The following is a 25,313-nucleotide window of genomic DNA, read 5'->3' as shown; positions in this document are numbered from 1 at the left end:
TTTTACACTTTTCTCGTTAATTATGCAAAACACTTCGCCCAAAATCTAATCATCTTGAGATTTGCCACATACACACCGACACACCAACTACGACAACAAACCATCCAGGCGTTCTCGACTTATTCTGTTCACTAACAGACACACAGACAAGCACCGTCGAATAACCTTCTCGACGAAACCATTCGTCGCGAAGGTAATTAACCTATGTAGGTGGATATAGGAGTTGGACATGACAACAATATACATAGAATAAATAGTTTATTGTACCAGATAAGGTAACATTTGTCTTAGTAGTAATATTGACCCCGTTCACACTCAAAAAGTTTAATCTCGATTGAAGTATAAGTATGTTGTGATATCTAACAGCGTGTATCTCTCTTTACTATGAGTTGGACAAGTCATCACAAAATAGAATTAATCTTCAATATTTTCATTACATGTGGGGCACTCGTTCTATGTTTTTCTCCATTTGTTTATCTATTCAACTCTTGAGCTGAATTGAGATTGGACCGCAAGCTTAACTCGAGTCCCTGTAGCTGTGCCCATCAGATTATCAGTTCAAGCACATCTGCGATGACCTATGATAATGATCAAAATTCGACGGATCAAAAAAGCAGATGGAAATGATTTGCTAATCTCCAAGCAGATATACACGGTGTACGGTGCGGACTGGAGCTTATCTGGCTGACTGGAGCTTATCTGGCTACCATATACGATTTTCGGTGCACCGTGTAGATCTACTTGGAGATTTGCTGCTTTATGTATGATCTGTGTTCCCGCCATACAGGAGATCGGTTATCTCGTATCTGCTGGGACCATCTCCGCCATTACTATTCTTGCAGTCAGTACAACAGTCTTCAGTGTGAAAGAATACGCAGGTGAACATTATTTTCAACAGATTCATTTCCATATACGAGGAGTTCCCTCGTTCGTAAGGTACTCTCGATGTATTTCTCACCACTGCACGAAATGGCCTCGTATCCCGGCGTATACGTACAGGGATTCCTCCGGAAATATTCCATATCCCGGTGCGGATTTAGCGTATCCGTTAATTATATCGGAAACGCTAAATCAGCACCGGGATATGGAATATTTCCGGAGGAATCCCTGTACGTATACGCCGGGATACGAGGCCATTTCGTGCAGTGCACTGTCCAGTGAATAGTTACTTCGGTTGGTTGGTTAGTAAGTCATTTACTGGAAGGTCAAGTTAGTTCGTACAGCGAAATATGTTCTACACGCATACGCCAACGTTTCGGAGACTTGTCAGCTCCTTCCTCAGGGCGTATGGAACTGCTACTTTTTGCCGAATGGTGACGATGCGGCTAGACCAATGCGGTCCCAAACGTGGTTGTGTTTATATTCCACCTGATAAACCTAGGTGATAGAAATCTCATCTACGTTTGGGAACGCATTTTTTTTGGCAAAACGCCACCATGCGGCAAAGAGTAGCAGAGCTTTTGATTTAATGATAAAGGCAGCAAGCTAGCTGGCAAGTTTCCGAAACGTTCGCAGATATAGAAAAGTGGTTGTGGTTAAAAATCTTAAACTTCAGGCTTCAACATTCTAATTATTTGAAACATGAATGTTTCGAACGTTACGAGCCAAGCGGGGAATCCATATGCAACAGAACCTGTCAACATCTTTTTTGGCGAGGCTCCAGGAGCGAGCTTAATATTATAGTTTATTTCCACAAAATTGTATTACCACAGGGAGTGCGGTTCCCGGTTCTGACACGTCACGAGGAACCCTGCTGAAGGACATATGGGAAGTCTGTACCTTCCGGCCGTTCGCTGATCTGGTGGGCGTGGGGATGCTCTCCGCCTTCGCAATAGTGGTCAGTAGTGCTTTCCAATCAGTGGCAACAAGTGTGTCAGTAGTGCTTCTCAGTAAGTAGCAACAAGTAGCAGTTATTGCCAGTAGTACTTTTGAATCAGTAGCAACAAGTGTGTCAGACTGTCAGTAGTGCTTCTCAATAAGTAGCAACAGATAACAGTTGTTGTCAGTAGTGCTTTCGAATCAGTAGCATCAAGTGTGTCAGACTGTCAGTAGTGCTTCTCATTAAGTAGCAACAAGTAGCAGTTGTTGTCAGTAGTGCTTTCCAATCAGTAGCAACAAGTGTTTCAGACTGTCAGTAGTGCTTCTCAATAAGTAGCGACAAGCTTAAGTAGCAGTTGTTGTCAGTAGTGCTTACCAATCAGTAGCGACAAGTAGCAGTTGCTTGTTGTCGGTTTATGTCGTGTTTACGTTTGTACTTATTTTTCATTGTCTTGTGTTTTGTCTTTCTTGTATCATATCAACAAGATACGTTGATGAAGGTTAGACATCCAGGTAGTAATATACGCCAAAAATAGTCAGACGTTTCAGATCTATTAGCATACAACCTTGTCTTGAATTAATATTCTTTTGAAGATTACGCCAAGACATCCTAAATTGTCTTAATCTCATTAACATATTTATTCAGACTTTTGGTATAAAAAACTGGTTTCCCAGTCCTATCATTAGTCAGTGACGAAAGACAGCGGATGCTGTCTGAAACGTCTGTTTCAAAAACTTAATATGCAGTTGCTTGAGTAACTATTTTTGGCATATCAACAAGATGTTCAGACCATTCTACTGTCAAGTTTACCCTATTCAGGAAGCAGTCTTTGCAGCAGGGGTTCTTGTCTTTCCTCTTGCAGCCTAATGATAAGACCAAGTGTGGATCCAGTCTAATCCCCATATTGCATGTACCACTTTAGTTGCAGCAATGGTCCGCGGCCCTGGCGGTCCAATATGCCTTTCTTCTTGAAGACCAACTGGAAAACCTCCTGCTGTTTTTTCTGGTAAATGTCATCATTCTTTCATTCCATCTTTTTTTTCAACACTGTTCAGACTTGGCTTTTTGGCCATCCTGACCAGGGGGGTGGGGGGGGGGGGGGCTTGTGTGGTTGAGACGCCAGGTAACTCAGAAGCTTCTTGTTGTGTGGCAATTTAGGGGAACATTTTACTCGGATATGACAAATATATAAAGCAGCAAATTAATCCTCCAAGGATAATGTTTTAAATGATAGTGCAATGCGGTTATCCCTATGAAAGGGATAGTGTTTATATCAACATGGGTGATGGGTTCGTTAACGTGCTTGAGGCCATGTATAATCGGTCGAAACAAGAAGACAATGTCGAATTTGATGAGCCTACCTTTATTTTTTTTTACCTAATATTTGTTTGTTACGTTTCTTACGACAGGGAGCCACGGTTGTGTCTATCCCCATCTCTGCGCTGCTGATGAAACGGTTCGAGAAAAAGTTGGTCTTCGCCGGTTTCAGCTTGGTAATTTACAAACACTTATTGGCATGTATGTCAGGGTAGAGATTGTAATCTGGCAGAATCGGGCTTATAGACGTCCAGATCAGAATCTGTAACTTTAAAGGAGTCCGAAACTCCAGAGGGGGGAGTTATTTTCCAATAGATAATAATTTTAGGAAGTAAAAATGAATACTTATTACCTTCGCCGAGAAGGTTATGCAGAGGGTAGCGTTTGTATGTGTGCAATGTACAGGATAACTCGAGAAGGCTTGGATGAATTGTCTTGATATTTGGTAGGTGGGTAGGTCTTGATGAGACTTGGAAATGATTAGATTTTGGGTCCCCTATCCCCTAGCAGCTTGTTACGGTACTGCAGCGGAACTTCCTGTTTTGATATCTCGTGTTCTGGACATGCTATGGAACTGATTTTTGAGTGGTAGATAGGTCTTTGAACAGAGAGTAAGTGGTATAGGTTTTGGCCCCCTAGCGGCTTTTCTGGAACTGCAGGAGCAGGTTTTGCATCTGGCTTTGAAAGGGAATAACTCAAGAAGGGCTTGATGGATGGCAATGATTTTTGGTAAGTAGATAGCTTGAGTGATGATGTACATGATTAGATACTTTTTTATGCAAATCAGTATCTGATTTGCATAATCAATGAGGAAAGTTAATACATCCGCCAAATTCCATGATAGGACTCTGAAACATGTGACATATGTAACTGAGGAAGAGAGAAATAATAATTGATATGAACTATGCAAATGAAGACCTCATTTGCATAATTAATGAGAAAATACTATAACTCAAGATGGCATTGATGGATGGTCATGATTTCGTATGTATATAGCTTGTGTGATGCTTAGAATGATTGGACAATAATGATGCAAATCAGATGCTTATTTGCATAATCAATGAGATTAATGAGGCAACTTTAAAAATCTGCTTTGTGCTATGATATGACTATTCAAATTGTAACTGAGGAAGAGAGGAATGTTGAACATAGAAAATATGCAAATGTGGGCCCATTTTGCATACTTAAATGAGAAATTACTATAATGCCATACTGGTAAATGACGGAAATTTCATGCATTTAATACTTTTTTTGGGGCATCGGGAAGTTATGTGAATGTGAACATCTTTGAATCAAATTATGCTAATAAGGGCCTCATTTGCATAATTGATGATCAACATTAGCATAACCTTCTTAAGCTCATACTTTGTTAATCTCATACTTTGGACATGTCATATTTTAAGACAATCAACTGGTCTGATTTATAATTGATGAGAAACACTCCTAATACGTCAGTCACAATGGTTAAAATCATTTGGCGAAGGTATGAGGTCGTGGAACTCTAGTTACAGTATACGATAAAGTACCCACTAGTCCCGTGCGCATCAAAAAGCATTGAGTATTCTACTAAATTCCCCAGGTGATCCTCTATTTTCTAATTAATTGAATTAAACAGTCTCAGCCTATGCCTGAATACAATGTACCTCACAAGGCCTGACAAAAGTTAGGTGACACAAAGAGTGTCAGGGGGGTTAAGAAAAAATTGTTTTGTTATGTCTTCCTTTATATCGTATCAACAACTGGCCTTCTTATTGTGCTTAACCCCCCTCATTTATGATCATTTATGCCAAAAATATTCACGATGAATGAATTGAGTATACGTATAGGGAATACATGGGCAGGGTCTGCACGGGTTAAGTGAGTTACATATTATTTTACAAAACACACCTTGTGTAATTCACCACAAGCGGAATTCTGTAAAAAGTCGGCTGGTTATGTATTGATTGATACATAATCTAGTGGAAAACAACACTCCCTTTTAGAGTTTAGGACTCCTTTAATATTCAATTACAAAACAGTCAGAACTTCTTAATTTCGGTTCACTTCGGATTGACTTGGATATCTATGATTTGTAACACCACCCTGACACATTCCTAGCATCCTGATGAGAGTTTTTGAAATAGTTTATTTGAAATATGTGTTGAATGGAAAACAAAATTATATACAGTCTATTATGAAATATAAAAAAAAGAAGAAATACAAATGATACCAGAATGAAAAATATACCAAAATAAGATAGAATAGATGACATAAAGTAGAGTAAAATGGGTTTTTATATAATATAACTTTATTACAAGTTCATGTCCGAAGGCTAATTGCAGACAAACAAGTACATGGAGATACATGGACATCGAAATAGTTATCTAGTCTACTGTGAAAGTTCTATGTTAACTATGGTTGACTATGGGTTTGACTTCATTTTTGAAGGAAGTGGAAAATGAAGTGACCCACGTTATGTATCGTAAGTGGGTTGGTTGATTTTAGTTGTAAGATGGATTTTTGTAAGTTATTCATAAGGTGAAAGCTAGGGGAATTAACGGAAGCTGTTTTATATAATTCGTTTCTTTCGGCGTCAGGACTTTGGCAAATAAAATGTATTTCATTTTCCACTGCGTTCATTGTACAAAACTTACAAATTCTCTCGTGAGCAGGCAGATTTTTATATCTACCCTTTGATCAAGTATTAGAGCACAGCCATCTGTCCTTAGCCAATCAGGAGCGGGTATTTTGCTGTTTGAAATCCACATACACAGCCAAAGTTAGTTAGAGCACCTCTCTCCCTTGAGGCAGAGGTGCTCTAGCATAAAGTCTGGCTCTCCATTGGCTGAGACCAGATCCCAGGTTGGTTATAGCACCTCTGCCTCAAGGGAGAGGAAATAATGGTCACTCCTTGGTACTCGCCTGTCACCTCAACTGAACCACAGAAGTAAAACCACATGTGGACTGGGGATTATTCTAAGAAAAAGAGACTCACAAACCCAAACATTCATATTGGCATATTGTGTTTGTTTCAGTGTATATGTCAAACTATTTCCCAATACGTATGCTTAGCTTTGCTTCGGACAGATGGCTGCTCTAAATCAGTTCAAGGATGGGCGGGCGAGTTTGTGGGGATATATCAGAGCCCCGCCTCCCAAGGAGGTTGTTGGGGGAAAAAACGACGTTTCGCATCTATCTGCACAGATGGGGATATCAGCGGCTGTGAGCGTGATGTTCGTTCCAGCGCTACGACTGGACCTAGCGGCTATCGTCTTGTGTCTGAACGGAGCTGGCTTTTCCGCGCCGCTCTTCATCCCATGGTATGGTTTCCTTTTGTTTTATCTCCATGAAAAATGGAGATATGGTTCTGGGTGTGTCTGTCTGTTTGTCTGTCTGTCTGTTTGTGTTTCCGCACTACTCTAGTCAGCATAACTCAAGAACCTCTTGATGGATTATGATGATATTTGGTATGTGGGTAGGTGTTGTAAAGTCAAAACTCAAGGTCGATTTTAGCCCCCTGGTATGTGACCTTGGTACTGCAGCAGAACTTCTATTTTTGTATCTTTTGACCTGGACGTGCTATGGTCTTGATTTTTAGGTGGCTGATAGCTTGTGATGTAATAAAGAAGTAATGTAGGTTTGGGCCCCCTAGCAGCTTGCTCTTTCTTTATTCGAATATCAAACCTTGGCAGACGAAAACAATGCCTGGATGGCTGCGATATTTACAATAAAAACAGAGATCAATACATATATACAATATATCTATATACATCCATACATACATCACTGACATAACGAGTGGCCATTATTGCACACTGGGTTTTACTGTTGTACAATCTGACTGTCTGGTGGAGATAAGAGTCATGTAGTCTTTTGGTTCTAGCTGGGGGGGTGGAGATAGTGTGTTTGTTCCTGAGTGACCGTCCAGTAGCTGTGGATCTGGAGGGGGGGGACCTGATCGTGTATAGGGTGGTCATCTTGGAGCATTTGTCTGAAGAGTTTCACAGCGGCATTCTCGCGCCTAGACTTGAGGGTGGGTAGTTCAGGCACATCACGCCGGTCTGCTCGGCTGATTACCAAAGCGTAATAAGTTAGACACACAGCGTCTCACAGCGTCTTCCGCATGTAACGCGGAGCGTGAAGGGCCCATGAACAGTATGAATACATTTCTTGTCCAAGTATGGTGTTCAGATGAATGTGTTCAAAATTCATTCATTAAAACATGACCATGGCAACCAGCAATGGAACGCCGTGAGTTCGAGCGCGTAAAAAAACGTCATATGTTTGGGCACCCCCCGTTACATTACCTGTGGCATAAATTTTGAGGGAATACAGAATTGGCTTGTACACGTTGTGAGCTGTGACCTTTACTCTCTAGGCAGAGTAGGGGTTCCGGCTGGGTTTTAACGTGTTTTTTAGGCGTTTTTGTCGGGCTTTCTACTTTGTCATTTTGTTTTGTCTCTACTTTCCAAGCAGAGGAGGGGTTCCGGCTGGTTTTTGACGTGTTTTAGGCGTTTTTGTCGGGCTTTCTACTTTGTCATATTTGTTTGTCTCTTCAAACTCCAGTTTCCGCAGGCACTGACCTCGGGGCGGGGCAAACCTATTTACTTCCATTGAAGAAAGGTGGCAATGCTCCTCCCCGATAACCATTAGATTATCACTAGTGGTAACAATTTTTAAGAGACAAAAAAATGACAAAGTAGAAAGCCCGACAAAAACGCCTAGAAACACGTCAAAAACCAGTCGGAACCCCTCTGTTGCTCAGTGGAGAGTACTGTTTCTTTATCACGGCCATTCTCTTATGACACATTTCCCCAGGACCATGCTGACTGACGTGGCGGACGACTTCAAAATCAAGAAAGGGAAGAGGCGGGACATGCTGTTCCAGACATTATACCAGTGCCTGAACTCAACATCCATGCTGTTCGCGTCTGTATCATCGCTCGTAGCTTTGGAGTGAGTGAGCTTCTTTGCCTTACCACGCACCCTTAAAGACCAATATTTTTTTACCCAGGGCAAGTCATAAAGGAAGTGGAACTGGGACCTGCCTAGCAGTTTGAGGGCTTGATTGACCCACCGTAACCATATAAATTCACAAAAGGATTAGATGTCTGCCAGTCAGGAACAACAGCAGAGACAGATTACCATAATAACTGTCAGAGAATTCAATTTTTTCTGTACTGTTTTTTCTAGGAACAGTATAAAACCATGCAGAACTTCTATTTCTTATCTGTTGTCTGTAGATTTCAAACATGACTTGAAGAATAACTTGTTTGTTGTATTCAAAACTGTCTCAGCCAGGCCTCCGCTGATGTACGGCTGCCAGACGCATACTGAAGCCTATAGATTACATTATTTCGTATTTATATACTTTTATTAGGATCTTTAAAGGACAGGTTAGACAAAAATACATGAATGAAATCAATAGAATGGGTGTCTATCTAGTTTGTTGTTTTCGTCAATTAAGTTTGTACAGGTAACAAAATCATCGGACTTGACTCATCAGAAAAGGCTATCGGCCATAGAATTTCTTGAATAGATTCTTCTGGACGCAAAGTTGACTTGGTTTCTTAAAGATTGATGGGTTAGAGATAGTTCTGATGCGCTTTGAGACACAGGATTTCTCTCCATTGTATTATGCCAACGGCACACGCTTCTTTCAGTCATTTGTATAGCCCATTGGTGAAAGATGGCTCAAGGTCTCATTCATGCTCAAGGTCACATTTTTTCGCCCCATAGGCTTACATGTTATGATACGTGTTTTACATGGGCGCGTTCGCAATGAAGCTATAGAAAATGCACCAATGCTATTCATTCTATGTTGAGAACACTTACCCTAGATCATGTAAAGAAATTACCAAGTTTCACTACAAACAACCTCTTTTTATAGCAATTACAAACTGCACTTAGCTACACCCCCAAAAAGGCACTTTTCCAGCTGAAAGCGCAGGACCGCATCATCTACAATGTCGGGCTGTGTACGTCCGACCTCGCGCGCGGCTGCCGAACTTTACCTGCTAATTTCTTCAGTTACAAACAACCTTTCGTCAGTTTGACGCTTGAGATCTGGCTGGCTGGCTGAAAGAGAATACCCCACCGATATAAACACACGTTCATGCAGCTGATCATTTTTGGGGGGTACCGATTCTTTTGTTGTATCCACTCGAAGAAATACATGAATGAGACCTCAAGCGAAAGACGGACTTAAAGCTTTACCCACGTTTGGGTTTGAGTAGAACAAAACTTAGCCCCAAACAAGTGAATTTTGATGAGTTCAGTTAATCTTACCTACCAGTAAGAAGTGGTAAAATTTATGTTCAATCGTCTCTTGCAGGATCGGTGGCTACCAGACAGGTGCCTGTACCCAGCCGGACTCAGTCGCCTTCACCACCCGCCTGCTGGTCTCCTTCATCCCGGCAGGAGTGATGTTCCTCAGCCTGGTCTTCCTCTGGCGGTACCAGCTCACGGGCGAGAGACTCCAGGCGAACAAGGCCGTGCTAGAAGAACGAAGGTACCTGCAGTAATATTAAGACTTTCCATGCAAAATATGTAGATCTAGATGACACGAGGAAGCTGAGAAAGTGTTCATTTGGGGATAAGCTGAAACGTAGTCTTCTGTTTCCAATGTTTTTAGATAAAGAAAATCATTCAAAAATAGAGAAAAAAATTGGAACTTCAAGGAGAATGGTATCAAAGCTATGCTGACCTTATTTCCGTGACATTTTCCTTCAGGAACCAGCAGACTGCAGAAAGCGGTAACACCGGTGAGACGGCACCACAGCCATCTCTGGAGATGAAGTCACATGACTTACCTGACAAACGTGGACCGGTGCAGCTGACTTACTTTGGGCCCTACGGTTCCTTCCGTTTAAAACGCCCTTAGTCATCAGACTCATATCCTCTATTTCGAGGGTTAAGTTTTATTAGAAACAATGTGTCTCCTGTGGGGACTGCAAATCTTACCTGACGAAAGAAATTATTAGATGATAAATAATGATATAAAGTAGTGTAATATGTAGACCGCGGAAAATAAGAAAGTTATAGTACATCGTTCTCATATGATGTAAACATTAATGCATATCTAGATAAGTCAAACAGCTTGATCATTGTAACTTTTAGAACCTGCCACCTACAATAACTAATTATCTTATCCGTGTCAAATTACAATGTTTTGGTAATCATAAGAACTAGAGAGAGGGGCAGAGGTCGCTACAAACATGCATTGCCGGTGAAACGTGAAACCGCCAAGCTTATGACAACGGGGCAGCCTGTTTCGACAGCCGTGTGAAACGAAGGGCGTCGGTGCGAAGCCTCTGTTTTAGTCTCCTCCACACCAACTACACTGACTATGGGAATAATGATTTGTCAGGGGAGTTTGGCCAACGTTGGATGATATTTGCCAGGCGGACTCTCCTGTACAGTTACTGTTACATGGGCGAGAATTTACTAGTACCGACCATAATAGTTCGTATAATGTGACTGTTATGATATCTTTACAAAATAAACAAGGCATTACCAGCTAAGCAGACCTGTGTTATTTCTTCTAGACCTACAGTTGAAATTGGTGTTTTCTGTACATGGCTGTGCACATGGTGCGAGAATGGTAAAGTTGGTCCGGGCTGAGATGACTGTCACGGTGGACACCAAAGCCGGCATCATCGTGACCTCAATCAAAAGCGCGGCCTACTTGCCGAAGTGATCTCACATTACAGAGAACAAAGACACGATCAATCTAGCCTTTCCTGGTGTACATGCATGAGAATATTGGGACAGATGTTTGTTAACACATTACACGTTGTTAAATTATCAATATGAATAGTTTTCGCATAGCCTGGAATGTCATATCATACGCACAGCACCCGAGCAATGGCCACTATTTTGACCTCCGTGGGCTGTCAGATTCGACCTACATGTATCTTTTCCTCGAATTCAGGTGTGCAGAGGGCAATGATCATTGAGAAGGTGTTGGATACATCGCATATGATTATGCAGCAAGGAATCGAAAGTCAGATGTTCGAAGCAGTTAAGTATATTGCCACGACTGACGTCATCACCATCAACAAAACTATCGGTGTCTTCCATTTTGAATCAAACTAAATCAAATTCTCTGTGTACAAATGAGGTAACATTATACCACGAGGCTTATGACAACAGTGAGTGGCAGGCTTTGTAAGACAGTCCTAGAAAAATGGCGGCCGTGCGTGTGGAGCCGCTGTCCATCCGTGAGAAGGTGTGTTTCGCGTTAGGGGAGTTCCCTTCGACTATGATGTACGACATTCTGTCCCTGTACGCCAACATATTCCTCTTGGAGGTGGTGCAGGTATGTAACAAATCATTCTCTTTTCGGTTGGATATCATTGTGTATATGGATGCCGCGTGTGTTGTTTTAAGTTGCATGTCATTAATTCTTGGGGATGTGAACGTCAGAAGAATAGATATACGTAATCATGAATCATGGATGAATTATCAAGGAGATGTTACAGATTCTTATCACACCGATTCCTGGCTAACCCAGTGTGGTTTTAAAGAACACACGGCCTAGCGGCAGGCCTGTACATATCTACTACACCAATATTACTATAAAATGTATCTGACACACTAAACATCTCATTTTTAACATATCCTGATGGCACAATACCTGACAATCTTTTCTGTGACACATTTGTTTTACGTGCACCACTTCCATATGTTAATCCATGGAATACGTGTTTACAAGTTACTTAACTGAAAAGGATTACGCAGAATACTAGTAATGATCCCGCTGTTTATCTTTCGAAAGTTTTTAATCCCATATTGGATTCTATCACAGGAAAGTGACAAAAGTATGTATTTTTTGTGCTGTTTATCGTTGATATGTATGAAAAATGCTATTTGTTCTGTAAACCATCTTTTTACCATTATATGACCATGGCAGGATGCGACGTAGCGGTGATCTGTGTGATAACTAGGAGATAAGCATTGTTTTCATTCCGGGTCTTTATTCCCATAGATCTAACCTTTAGACCCAGAATATGTTATAGGTTTCCAAACATTCGAAATAGAACAGACTTACGCGTACGGATACATAAGAATACTTGTAGTGTTCTTTCGTCGACAGTGATTTGCCCTCTTTTTAAGGTAATTCCTGATCAAGACTATATACATGGCCTCCATCGGTCAGTATTGACCATGGTAAAATCCTAATCAAGACTACAGCTAGAAATAGTGAAATACTCATTACGCAATGTTATGTATGGTTTTATTTACTTCAGTACCTATCCTAAACGTCTGTTGTTGATGTTGTTGTTGTTGTTTTTGGTCAGCTGACTCCCCTCGCGGCAACTGCAGTAATTTTCGGTAGCCGTGTTTGTGACGTGCTGGCGTATCCTCTCCTCATCCCGGCTCTCAACGCGTCCAAGCCGAACAAGTGGGGCAAGTATAAAACCTGGTGCGTGCTTACAACTATTCATTATCTCTATGAAAAATGGACATATTGTTTTGGGTGTGTTTGTGTGTCTGTTTGTCTGTTTGTGTGACTACTGTAGTCAGCACAACTCAAGAACCTCTCGATTGATTATGATGATATTTGGTATGTGGGCAGGTGTTGTGAAGCCGAACTTCAAGGTCGATTTTGGGCCCCCTGGTATGTGACCTTGGTACTGCAGCAGAACTTCAATTTTTTTTATCTTTTGACCTGGACGTGCTGTGGTCTTGATTTTTGGGTGGCAGATAGCTTGTGATGTAATGAAGAAGTGGTGTAGCTTTGGGCCTCCTAGCAGCTTTCTCTGGACCTACAGGGGCGTTTTTGTGAAAATCGTCTAAGGAGAATAACTGAACGAGGGAACAACGGATTTCCATGATATTTAGTATGCAGGTAGCTTAGATAGAGATATACACAATGAAGTGCAAATTATGCTAATTGGGACTTAATTTTTTCAGTTGTACCGAACACACTGAAGGGAATATGATCTCCTCAGACAACAAAGGCTTTCCAATTATTATTCCAAAGTTTCGGTAGACATTCTGCTACTTCCCTTAGAGCAATACTGGCTGTACTTCGTACTGCTGCTAGGATGCGGTCGTCCCAAACGTGACTACGCTATGTTAAACCATTAAATCATTAGAATTAACAGCAGTCGTCTGTCATTAGAATAAACAACAGCCGTCTGTCATTATCCTGAGGGTGATACTGGCTGATTCTCCTTCGCACTTTGCTGCTAGCATTGTGAAGAATGTGGTGCCAAACATGATATGATAGGAGTCTACATAGTAGTTTTAAGAGTGCTGACACTCTCGAACAAGTCAAAGTGGATCCAAACATGAATTCCCCCATATAGTTTGCGCTACTTATGCTGGACAGACTAACATGGGCTATACCATTTTCAGAATGGCAGCATTCGCCATCATTATCTTTCCCTTCTACCATAGAGCCAATTAAGCAGATGCTTCTACGTGCCGGGGTGGTACTGCAGTTAGGTGTCGCTGCAGTGGGAAGGATCCGGTCCCAAACTTGACTGCGCTTACCCCTTGATTTACATGTACTTACCTGATAGAACCATTCACGGACAATGAATTGAAATCTGACGTCTTTGCCAGAGTATTTTATGGACTTGGACTACGTTAACTACGTATACCTAGCCGAGCCCCTTTTTCCTGTGGAAAATTATCAGAAATTCACAATTTTACTGGCCGATGTCGAGTCCAAGTGTCCACAACAATATAACCTACTGGTGGCATACGTATATATTGACGAATTTCACCGATTGGCAGAAGATCTCCCCACCGAAGATGACTTGACACTGCTTCCGATTGGGCACACCGTTGTTAAACTATTACCTCTCCCGTGCTCTTACCGCCTGTGTTCAGATCACGCGCGCTCGCGCCTAATTGTACTCTCGCGAGAGCAGATTCAACATGGATGCCCTGTTATGCTTTGGTTCCATTTCCAGTCCGGGGCCCGGCCGAGCTGTTTGCGAAAACGAAAAATGAAAATTGCATATCAAGAAAATACACAAAATATGGATAGGAGTAATTTTTTTAACGTTTTGTGTCTTTTGTTTCGTTCCCACAAGCTGCCCGGTCGGGCCCCGGATTGGAAATGGAACCAAAGCATAACAGGGCATCATATATTGATCCAAAGCCCTTCCAGTAATGACAGCGCGTTTTCGGTGAGGTACAGGTTTTCGGATTTGTCACTGGTTCAAGTTTGGTGGCTGTTGAGATGCAAACCCTTTTGAAGACAGAGATAAGATAAGATGTATTTTATTGGCTTGTCGCAGTTTACATACACTGAATTGAAAAAAACAATGTACAGTACGTTCACAAGTTTCACTGCTGTCAGCGTACATATAATCATATTCATATATAAAATCCAGTACATAAAACGCATTCTAGACAATATTGTTTCTCCATAAAAAATTAGCAACATTCGCAAATATGGTGCAGAAAAATATACTAGTTACTGAACTGAACACTCCCAAGGCAAACACACCGAGATTCAGTAACCATACTGGTTAAGCAGTTTCGTGAGGTACGGTATCGGCGAGTTACTGAATCTCAGTGAATTCGCCCTAGGAATATTCAGTTTGTGCCCATTTCGTGTGCATCTACCCGAGATTTCAGATCTTCTACTCGGTAGCCAGTGTTCGAATTCGAAACCTAGCAGGGATCTGCCAAACTTCAAACACAGTCTCTCGCACCTTTCAGACAGGGTGGTGAGACCCTGCTGAGTCAGTTGATCCAAATACTAGTTAGTTTCCCAATACATAGCTTATCTAACACATCCTCGTTCACCAGGACCCTTCCGCTCCACGTTACATCGCTCGCGTAAAGGGCCCTGGTAACATGGGCTGGCATCCATGGTTATTGCAGGTCGACGAGACTTGCTCATGAATAATTAATGAGCTAACCCTTATTTGGCACAAATGGCAGTTGTAGCTCATGAATAGTTAATGAGCTAACCATTATTTGGCACAAACGGCAGTTGTAGCTCATGAATAATTAATGAGCTAGCCGTAACACGTAACCTGATTGGTTGATAGCTTCCCAGCGTTCTTTGCGCGCTGGCTTCCGATGAGAGGAAGCAAACGGTTTTTAACCCCTCTGATTGGCTGAAGCTGTTTTGGTGGCGATATCGTCATAACCATCACGGGCAGCCCATTTTACCAGGGCCAATACGCGAGCGATGTAACGTGGGTGATCTAACATAGTCTATACCATTTTCAGGATGACAGCAGCCACCGTCATCATCATCCCCTCCTACGTGTTGGCGTGGTACGTCCCGGCTGTTGACAATGGAGGGAAAATCGCCTGGTACCTGATAATCTACAGCATGTTTTTGATGTCCCAAACGGTGAGGCATTCCTGATTTGTAAGTAGTTTTGATGAGCCGTTTAAAACATACAAGTGTTGTAAATAGCAGGTTTATGAAAAATATAATGCAATGCGCTGTATGATAACTGCTTCTTCCATGAGTTAGATACAATTGGGTACCTAACTTCGGTTGGGGAGGTAAATAGCGGTGGAAGGAGAGTGATGTTTCCGCCTCTCAATACGATGCCCTAGGCACAGTTGATAACAACCCGCTTCTCATGTGGCCTGAAAAAAGGCTATAGGATTACATTTTACCCTAAAACAAATACATTGTGTATACAATTTTCATCTTATCTTGACACGTACGTACACGTGTACTGTTAAAGCATAGATTGTACCGAAACAGTGAAATATATCTGTGATCCGAAAGTTAGTTAGTAAAAATCCTCCCACACCATAATTGGTGTATAGGGCGGCATCCACCATGGATGATGACACTGATGGTGATCCGAAAGACACGCTTATTATTGTTTATGAGAAATGCTCAACCGCAAGCTCAACCTTAACAAATACAAGTATTGGCTTTTATTGCAGGCCTACATGATTGCTTATCGTCCCCTGTTGATGTACATGACTGAAGTGCCAGCCGAGAGGGATTCAGCAACAACCTACCGTATGTACCATACGTCATCACTTTGTCATGCCTTTCCGGTTTGATTTTATTTCAGCTACAATTGTTTGACGACGCCTCAGTTATAGTATTGTGTGCGATCTGGAATAATTCTAGGAATTGTACAGGAATGTGTCCACAGGAATTTCAGTCCACAGGACGATAACTCAAGAATGGCCGGACGCCGGACGAATTGTTTTCATGTATGGTAGATGGAATGGTAAGTGATTTGATATGGTATTCCAGCGGAACTTCCGGTGATGATTTGCATGATCATCTGATTATCATTAGGAGCTGATTTGCATAACAAATGAGGAAAGTTTATAAATCCTCTGCGATCCAATTTAGGACTCTCCAACACATGACATATGTAACTGAGAAAAATACGAATATTGATAGATATCAATTATGCAAACGAATACCTAATTTGCATAAATGATGACAAAATTCTATAATTCCATAATGCATGGTAAATGATGGGGATTTCATTCTGGCAGCATTTGGAAATTAACAGCAGCATTTGGACATAATTGTATATCATCAGATCATAATTTATGAGGAAATAGCCTCTTTGCTCAGATGAAACTTTCATGCTCTGAACAACTGATGTAGTTTATGTAATTGAGGTCATTATCTGTATTATAGATAAGAGATTTTAATGATAACTCACTCGAAACGGCGAACATCAGGAGGCCGTGGAACTCTAGATCTAGTCTTCATTTTTTTTCCACAAGCAGAGAAAGCTGTACGTAACGTTACCATGATGTACTACAATGTATGTCCTTCAGGAATGTTTTTGTGGGTTGAACCCGTGAACTTTCGAATGCAAGAAAAGCGCTCTATCTACTAGACTGTTCCTCCTCACTTTTTGCTCCTATTTCCCTGTCTAGGAATAGTAGGCAGGATGTTGTCGTACCTCCTGGCGATTCTTGTCCACGGCCAAATCGTGGCAGCGTTCGGCACCACGGATTCGGCATCTTGTGCCAACTCCACAGTCACCAACACAAGTACGGGAATTGCTGCGAACCCGGTAACAAAAACAGTTATTCTAGTTTGTGTTTGTATGCTTGTTTGTTTGTTTGTTTGTTTGTTTGATGAGTTTGTTGAGTTTAATATATCTTTGTACGAGTGGTTTTGAAACAGAGGTGGAACTCGCGTCTCTAAGCCCTGTGTTGGTAGATAACACAAACTAAGATAGATGTACTGTACCTACCTAAGTAGTGAGTTTGTCTGTGTGTTACGTTTGTTTGTTTTATTCAGATCTCCATTAGTGATAGACAATATGCACTATTCTTCCTGGAGTCCCTATACAAATAAATTAAATGAAACAAAAACTATACAATTGGTTAACTGAGAATTCAACATAACAAATGTGGTGAAATCGTTTATTAGTACAATTATAAATACATGTAGATAAAGAAGGATAATGTGCCTATTTATGTTTTTTAAGTAGCCAATTTTCTACTTTACAGGAGACTGGTTACCTTGTCTCAGCTGGCACTGCTGGCGCAGTTATTGCGATTACTGTCGGCGCAACAGTCTTTGGAGTGAAGGAATATACAGGTCATCGATATTCTCCTAACACCTTTACAATAATGCTGAGTACCGGTACTGTGTACCGCTACTGTACCGTAAACATCGGTTAGATACAAGTCCAAATACCGGATCATGAAGTATCGGTACTGCACCGACATAAATCTACACCAAGTCTATGCTTATTTTGTGACTGATCTCCTAACTTCATAGCCTCATGCAACACCAAACATGACCAAAGTGACACATTGGAACAGCGTTACTAATATGCGACAGATCATTTAGGAGGGCCGGGAGTTCTGATAGCAAGGCCAAGGGGCTTTGGCGGTAGGATTGGGACCTAGCTATAGTCTTTGAATAAAGATGCTGACAAGTTGTAAACAGCTTGTTAATGTTTCTGTCATTATTGAAGAAGTTCAGAAGAAAACATCTTAATTTGTACAATTGTTTAGGTACAGGTACAGGTACCGGACCTGTACCTAATCCCCTGTACCGATACCTGTACCTGTACCTGTACCTGATGTTACGTTTAGGTACGCAGCACTACTTTAAAACTACTAATACTCTAGATATATCGAGGTATTTGAAAGATAAAGCAAAAGAAACTAGCACTTTATGGACTAATTACCAAAGCTATTCATGTATTGTTTCTTATCGTGCGTAGTGCGATCATCACTAGCCTGATTTCAATCAAGCCTCCTGTAATCGCTCGCCGCCCTGTAACTGCTCGGGGACAGAAACCCCCGGACAGCTGGAGTTTGCGTTATACAGACTAGATCATCACGGGACAATCATATATCTAAATTTACCGTGTAACTACCAGGTTCAACCGTCCAACATGGCGGCCAATGCTTACGTCATAGTCACGTGACTGCAAACACGTCATAGATACAAAATGTTCACCAAAATATGCTGTAACACATCATGTAAATGAGATACACGCGATAACATAGGGTGTGCATTACCACATACAGGGAGTACGGTCCCCGGTGAGGACACGTCACGAGGAACCCTGCTGAAGGACATCTGGGAAGTCTGTACCTTCCGTCCATTCGCTGATCTGCTGGGCGTGGGATGTCTGTCAATCTTTGGCAACGCTGTGAGTTGTGGTTCCTTAATTAAGTAAACAACGTAAGCAAGAACTTTTAGGTAGTGTTCGCTTATTCAAGGTTAATATCTCGCATATAGGTTCATTTAGTTGTGTCCAAAGACATATCTTATGCAACTGCTGTTACTCCGATGCAACGTCGACCAAAGAGAACAAAAGAGGTTCGGCAAGTTATAATATGTTTAAATAGCAGGCTAATTGCTGTATACGCATTACGTTCTGTCGACGTGCTGGTTCCTTATGGAGTATATTTGTCAGCAATAGTTGACGCTTAACCCTTAAACACATGAACCTATTTTTGCGACTAAAATGACTGAACGGGGTCAAAAATAACCCCAAAATGTTTTGTTCTGTAAAATGTCCCTGTTTACTTTTTTCCCTGATTGTTATCCGTACATTGCTTCATCAATGTAAGGGGATTGTTCTGGCATGTTTAGGTATGAATAATTCCTGTTCATTATTATAATTTATGCAAAAAGATCTGAAGGACCAGGTCTTGAACTATTCCTACTTAGACCGGGAGAGGATTTTTTAAGCCCTTGCCAAATTTCATGTTGCATGACTAATGAACAGCTTACACTAAAGCCACCAAACTTGGTGACTTTTCATAAAATGCCCGTAACAAAATTTTCAGATTAATAAAGTAAGGTCACCGTTTTTTGTGTTGCCATGGCAACGGATTTGTGACAGGCATATTTTATAAAATCTGCTAATTTCAGTTCAAACAATGACGTTTCGAGGCTTTGATGGTACGCCAAATGCGTTTTCTTACATTGTCATCACCATCAGTACATCCAATGTAACTTTTATGATTTAATAGTGATATCTTATGCTGATTTGATGACGTCATCTGTCAAAATCCAAGATGGCGGCTAGAATCACATAAAATTACGTCATCATGACGTCATATTACGTCTCTTAGTTTTGATGTCGATGATTTACGTATACAGGGTCATTGACCTATCAATGATCTTAAGATGACCTCAATGATACACGTATGTCAATAATTTCTAAGGCTTTCTATCAAAGCCCTGTGAATGATCTCAATGGCCAATTGTTTTTGGTAGCGCATCGCGGTTGCTCAAACGACCTCCTCTATTTCAAAATATAATCTCTACTTGTCGATTTTTGACTCACTATCAGCTATTTTCCATCGTCGTCAAGTGTCGCACAAACATCGAGTCAGCATCTAACAAACACAGTCCTCCGTTTTCACCACAGTTGCAGCAATGGTCCGTGGCACTCGCAGTTCAATATGCCTTTGGCCTTGAAGGTCAACTACAGAACCTTCTCCTCGCTCTTTTGGTAACGTCATTTTATTTTCAAACTTCGGTTTCAAAATGTGTTGTAAGAGTTTCATCCGTTGCAACTTCAAAAGCAGGCGTCTTATGTATTATAACTGTATGTTGTATAGTTTTATGTTGTAAAATCTTATGTTATCTAGTATGTATAGTATTTTGATGAAGGTTTGACATCCAGGTAATAAGATACGCCAAAAACGATTACTAAAGCAACTGGATAAGATTTTGAAACAGTCAGACGTTTCAGACAGCATCCGCTGTCTTTCGTCAGTGACTAACGATAGGACGGAGAATAAAGTGAATTAATCTTCTTTTAAAGACTACTTCAAGACATCCTAAATTGTTTTAACCTCATTAATATATCTATTCAGAGTTTTGGTATAAAACCTGGTATTCTCAGTCCTATCGTGAGTCACTGACGAAAGACAGCGGATGCTGTCTGAAACGTCTGGCTGTTTCAAAATCTTATCCAGTTGCTTGAGTAATCATTTTTGGCGTATGTATAGTATTATCGTCTCCTCTCCTTAGAAGAGTGGCTGCCAGTAGGCATCTAATGGAGAGTCGAAACGCCAGTAAGCACCAATATAGTACTAGTCGCCATTGACTCATTCATAAAAGTATGGTCATTAGCAAATTATACCCGGTTGTGACTAAATGAAGTAGTTAGGCGTACATGAACACATTTAAGACTCACATTAACAAGGTTATGTGCTCCTTTTTTACAACTAGGGAGCACTTGTTCTGGGCGTCCCCATCGCTGCCCTGCTGTTGTCAAAGTTCGAGAAGCAGCTAGTCATGGCAGGTTTTAACGTGGTAACTAGCACTCATCTTGTGATATCATTGGTTTACCAAATAGGAAAGTTCGTTCCTCGAACTCCTATCGTCCAAACCTCACAAGTACAACGAAACCGCTTATTAATGTTGCAATTTTGTTGAAAGAAAAGAAAAGGCTATTTGAATATGGCTTGTTAACTGTTTATTTTCCTTGTTGTTTTAATAATACATTTACTCCTATACGAAAATATCAGGATTTGTTTCTTCTGCTTTGTACTCATTAGCAATAAATCATAAAAAATTAGATATGATCCTTTAACTTCCGTTCAATTTGGTATTCTATTTGATAGTTTTCTTTCATAAGCTAGCTAGTTCATTGATTTTCGCCAAGTTATGTTCTTGTATAAAGATTTGCTTTCCTTCTTTTGTTTGATATTGTTTGCTTTCATATGTATGTATGTTATATGGGCACCCAACTTCATCTTAATGTCAAATTGTATCCATAGCTCGCTGAGCGATGGCATTGTACATTTACATTTCTATGTAGTGTCTTATCCCATCAGATGTTTAAATTCTGTGTATACTGTTGATAGCTTCAAGATTGTTGATAGAAGGAGCCCGAAGTGAAATTATGCGGGGAACCAAATGTACCGTTTTCCATCTTTACAGTTGGTGGTAGCAGCTTCGGTGAGCATCATGTATATTCCAGCAGGGCGACTCGACGTTCTTTTCGTCGTCTTCTCTCTCACTGGGTTTGGATTGGCCGGCACAAACCTCATCCCGTGGTACCGATGTAGAATTGTTTCATTTTTCTCCACCTAGTCTTTTGTACTCTCAATTAAAATTTATGAAAATTACATTGAATTGCACCGTTTTCTTCAGTACATTTCCATGACTTGAATTGATAGCAAAATCCACCTCGACGATGTTCTTTGTTTCACATGCCCACTCAAAGATTCAAATCATTTTGGGAGGAGGGGTAATATTGATTCATCTGCATTTTTTTCGTGCATTTTAATATTTCAGTCAATTGTTTTGTGAATCGTGTCATTAATATTTACGAAGATATGGCGTTAATTGATGCATTGTCGTTGGGAAGGCTGCTACAGTAGACGATACTAATTCATATATGAAAGTTCATCTGTTACAGTCACGGTAATTGGCTTTGTTAAGATTTTATCGCTACTATGCAATTCCGTACAGAACGTATATGACCTACCAACAAGCTTTTAGACATAGGCTTCGGGTCATTTCATCTTGAAAAGGGTCAGAGGTCTGACCGAAAAGTTCTTAGAAAGCGCATTTTTACATTGTTGCCTTCGAACACTGTAGTCAACTACAGTTTCTCTTTACACCCGGGTTAAGGCCTCGCAGAATTCCACGGAGGTGTAGTACTACAGATCCAAAAAAGCTGTAGTGAGTGTAGTCTACTAGAGAAGTAAACTACGATATGTAGCACTACAGTTACCTTACGTAATACAGTGTGATGTCACGACTGCCTCTCGGCTTCTTCAGCTGCTTCCTCCCTTCACTGGTGGTTTCGCCCCTTCAGCAGTACCTCCTCCGGGAGGCGGGGCAGCAGTACTGGCCAGGTACTGCTAGCACAGAGTCTTCCACTGTTTGTCTCCACTTCTGAACCACAGCCAGCGGGACGCCTTCTCCGCTTCTTCCGCTAGCTTTTTAGTTGTTTCCCTCCTTCTTTTGCCCTTTACACCTGCAGCACCTAGTGCCTTCCACATGGATTGGCTGATGAACCCTCTCGTTCCTACTTCCACGGGGTAACAGCTCGCTTTCCATCCTCTTTCTTTGCACGTGTGGACTAACTGCTGGTATTTCAATGCTTTTCTCTCATGTACCTCTTCTGCTCTCTCTTCCCAGGGGACTGTTAGCTCTATAAGTACCACCTGCTGAAATAACAAGTGTAAAGTGGGCCGTACTTTATGTGCAATGTTTATATATAATTAATATTGTTTGATGTTCGAATCCCAGTCGTTCATTAGAATGATCGTGCCATCGTGATGTATTTTCCCCAGGACCATGCTGACTGACGTGGCCGATGACTTCAAAATCCAGAAAGGGAAGGGACGGGACATGCTGTTCCAGACGTTATTCCAGTCCCTTTATGTAACCGCCATACTACTCGCTTCGGTCACCTCCTTAGTCGCTTTGGAGTAAGGAAACATATATTCCTAAGATGTTCAAGATGTATCCATGAGAAACAAACAAAATGAACGCAATTGTTTTGTAATAGATTAATTGTAAAAAAAAGGCAAGAACGTAATAATGTATTGATAATGATTTACAAACTGTAACACCATAATTTCAATATGATTATGCTAAACAATCAAGAAGAAGAAAGGATTGGGTCTATAGAGAACATATATTGTAACCACTTTGCAAAATGGTAGCGGTACACTGAAAATGATAATTTTAAGAGACAGATTCTATTCATCGGTGGCCAGAAATGCTTCCTTTGCATAAACTTCGAGCGATTAAAATAATCGCATAGCTCAGCAATTGGTTTAAAAGGTTTCCTTCACATCGATGCTACACACTGTCGCAATGTTTTCCTGGGTCTCCTGTGAATGGTAGCTGCTCAGAGATAATAGAACATGCTTCTTGCCGTCTCCTGCAGGATCGGGGGTTACCAGACCGGTGCCTGTACCCAGCCGGACTCAGTCGCCTTCACCACCCGCCTGCTGGTCTCCTTCATCCCGGCAGGAGTGATGTTCCTCAGCCTGGTCTTCCTTTGGCGGTACCAGCTCACGGGCGAGAGACTCCGCACAAACAAGGCCGTGCTAGAGGAACGAAGGTAATTATTTTGTCTGACGGAAATCTTTAAATGTTACAGGCTGGCTGATGGTTACGGGCTGGCTGCAAGAAGTGTATTATAAGCCCCCCAGAAAGGCCGGTCAGAGCCTGCTGTTATGGAGGCTAGAGATAGGGGCTTTAAACGTGGAAGTTGCACGGTATTTATATTGGAATATTTTATTACAATCACGTGTCAAACACGTCGATTCTGGGGTAATGCGAATAGATGCTTATTAATTGTATTATGGAGAAATCTGTATGCCAACTGAAAATTTGGACTCACTGTAATCTTCGGCTAAAACTAGCCTCCGTTGCAGACTCTTTCCGGTTGTTTTCTTTTCCGGCTAGCATTAAGAAAAAAAAGGTAGTAAGAAAACGGTAAATGGAAAAGAAAACATACGAAAGATGCCTGCAACGGAGGCTAGGCTTAAACGCTCATTCCTCTTCAGTTATCTGATCTAATTGCTCTGAATCGTATGCACGTGTGACGTAAGCAATGGGTGAAAGATTGTTGGAAGCCGATATCGTTCCCCGCCCGGACGGTTGCTAAGAGCTGATACTGTTGCCATGGATCTTACCAATAGATACCACATTTTTCACCTCTCCCAGGACCCAGCAGGCTGCAGACAGCGGTAACTCCAGCGGGACGGCACCACAACCATCTCTGGACATGACGTCACATGACCTACCTGACAAACGCGGACCGGTGCAGCTGACTTACTTTGGGCCTTACGGTTCCTTCCGTTTTAAACGCCCTTAGTCCTTAGACTCATCTCCTCTATTTCGAGGGTATAGTTTTATTAGAAACAATGTGTCTCCTGTAGGGTCTGCAAATCTTACCTGACGAAAGAGATGATTAGATGATAAATAATGATATAAAGTATAAAGTAGTGTAATATGTAGACCGCGGAAAATAAGAAAGGTACATCGCTTTCATATGATGTAAACATTGATGCACATCTAGATAAGTTAAACAGCTCGATGTCTGTAACTTTCAGAACCTGCTAGCTACAATAACTAATTATCTTATCTGTGTCAAATTACAACGTTATGGTAATAATAAGAACTAGCTCTGCGTGACATCAAGTTGTACTCCGTTACAATTTGTAGACCGTGGAAATTAAGAGAGGTAACGTTACATCGTCTAATATGATGTAAACATTGACGCACATCTAGATAAGTTAAAACAGCTTGATATTTGTAACTTTCAGAATCTGCCAGCTATAGTAACTAATTACCTTATCCGTGTCAAATTACAACGTTATGGTAATCATAAGAACTAGCTCTGCATGACGTCAAGTTGTATCCCGTTGCAAAATCGACATATATAACAGATCATGCCTATGCTGGAAAGAAGCTTAGAGAGATAGATCCGATATTTTGATAAATCTACCAGAGACGGGCAGAGGTCGCTGCAAACATGCAGCTTCAAATAAGTTGGTGTTGTGAAATGTGAAACCGCCAAGCCTATGACAACGGGGCAGCCTGTTTCAACAGCCGTGTGAAACCATGGGCGTCGGCAGCCTCAACCAGGCCCCTCGGATCCCTGGGAAAATAGAGTCGGCTACAGAGAGAGGGTCAAATCTGCAATACTGGGCCTGCGAATGAAACCCTCGATGGCCAAACTCCCCTGGCAAATATTCTCCCATAGCCGGCGCGGTTAGTGGTAGGGACTAGGGCGTCGGTACGGAGACTTTGTTTTGGTCTCCT

The 25,313-nt window shown here is 41.3% G+C and overlaps 2 protein-coding genes across 2 annotated transcripts; both read left to right on the top strand.

Moving 5' to 3' along the window:
• Window positions 1–1,319: 1,319 nt before the first annotated feature.
• LOC136429494 (sphingosine-1-phosphate transporter MFSD2B-like) lies at window positions 1,320–24,363 on the top strand. Its single transcript, XM_066419325.1, has 8 exons — window positions 1,320–1,350; window positions 1,713–1,837; window positions 2,742–2,825; window positions 3,229–3,312; window positions 6,320–6,435; window positions 7,934–8,071; window positions 23,428–23,604; window positions 24,213–24,363. Exons 1-8 carry the CDS (start codon window positions 1,320–1,322, stop codon window positions 24,361–24,363), a joined length of 906 nt encoding a protein of 301 aa, XP_066275422.1.
• On the top strand, window positions 9,082–10,618 carry LOC136429108 (sodium-dependent lysophosphatidylcholine symporter 1-like). Its single transcript, XM_066418987.1, has 3 exons — window positions 9,082–9,161; window positions 9,450–9,626; window positions 9,848–10,618. Exons 1-3 carry the CDS (start codon window positions 9,082–9,084, stop codon window positions 9,996–9,998), a joined length of 408 nt encoding a protein of 135 aa, XP_066275084.1. The 3' UTR covers window positions 9,999–10,618.
• Window positions 24,364–25,313: the final 950 nt, after the last annotated feature.

This window comes from Branchiostoma lanceolatum, chromosome 3 (genome assembly GCF_035083965.1).
Source record: "Branchiostoma lanceolatum isolate klBraLanc5 chromosome 3, klBraLanc5.hap2, whole genome shotgun sequence".
Taxonomy (NCBI): Eukaryota; Metazoa; Chordata; class Leptocardii; order Amphioxiformes; family Branchiostomatidae; genus Branchiostoma; species Branchiostoma lanceolatum.
Note: the sequence above shows the minus strand (reverse complement) of the source record. Positions and strands in the feature narration are given on the sequence as shown.

Coding starts and splice junctions, on each gene's coding strand:
- LOC136429494 (XM_066419325.1), top strand. CDS start 1,320: ATGCGGCTAGACCAATGCGGTCCCAAACGTG. Junction 2,826..3,228: donor ACCTCCTGCTGTTTTTTCTG/GTAAATGTCATC, acceptor TTCTTACGACAG/GGAGCCACGGTTGTGTCTAT. Junction 6,436..7,933: donor GCGCCGCTCTTCATCCCATG/GTATGGTTTCCT, acceptor ACATTTCCCCAG/GACCATGCTGACTGACGTGG.
- LOC136429108 (XM_066418987.1), top strand. CDS start 9,082: ATGTCGGGCTGTGTACGTCCGACCTCGCGCGCGGCTGCCGAACTTTAC. Junction 9,162..9,449: donor TCAGTTACAAACAACCTTTC/GTCAGTTTGACG, acceptor CGTCTCTTGCAG/GATCGGTGGCTACCAGACAG. Junction 9,627..9,847: donor GCCGTGCTAGAAGAACGAAG/GTACCTGCAGTA, acceptor ATTTTCCTTCAG/GAACCAGCAGACTGCAGAAA.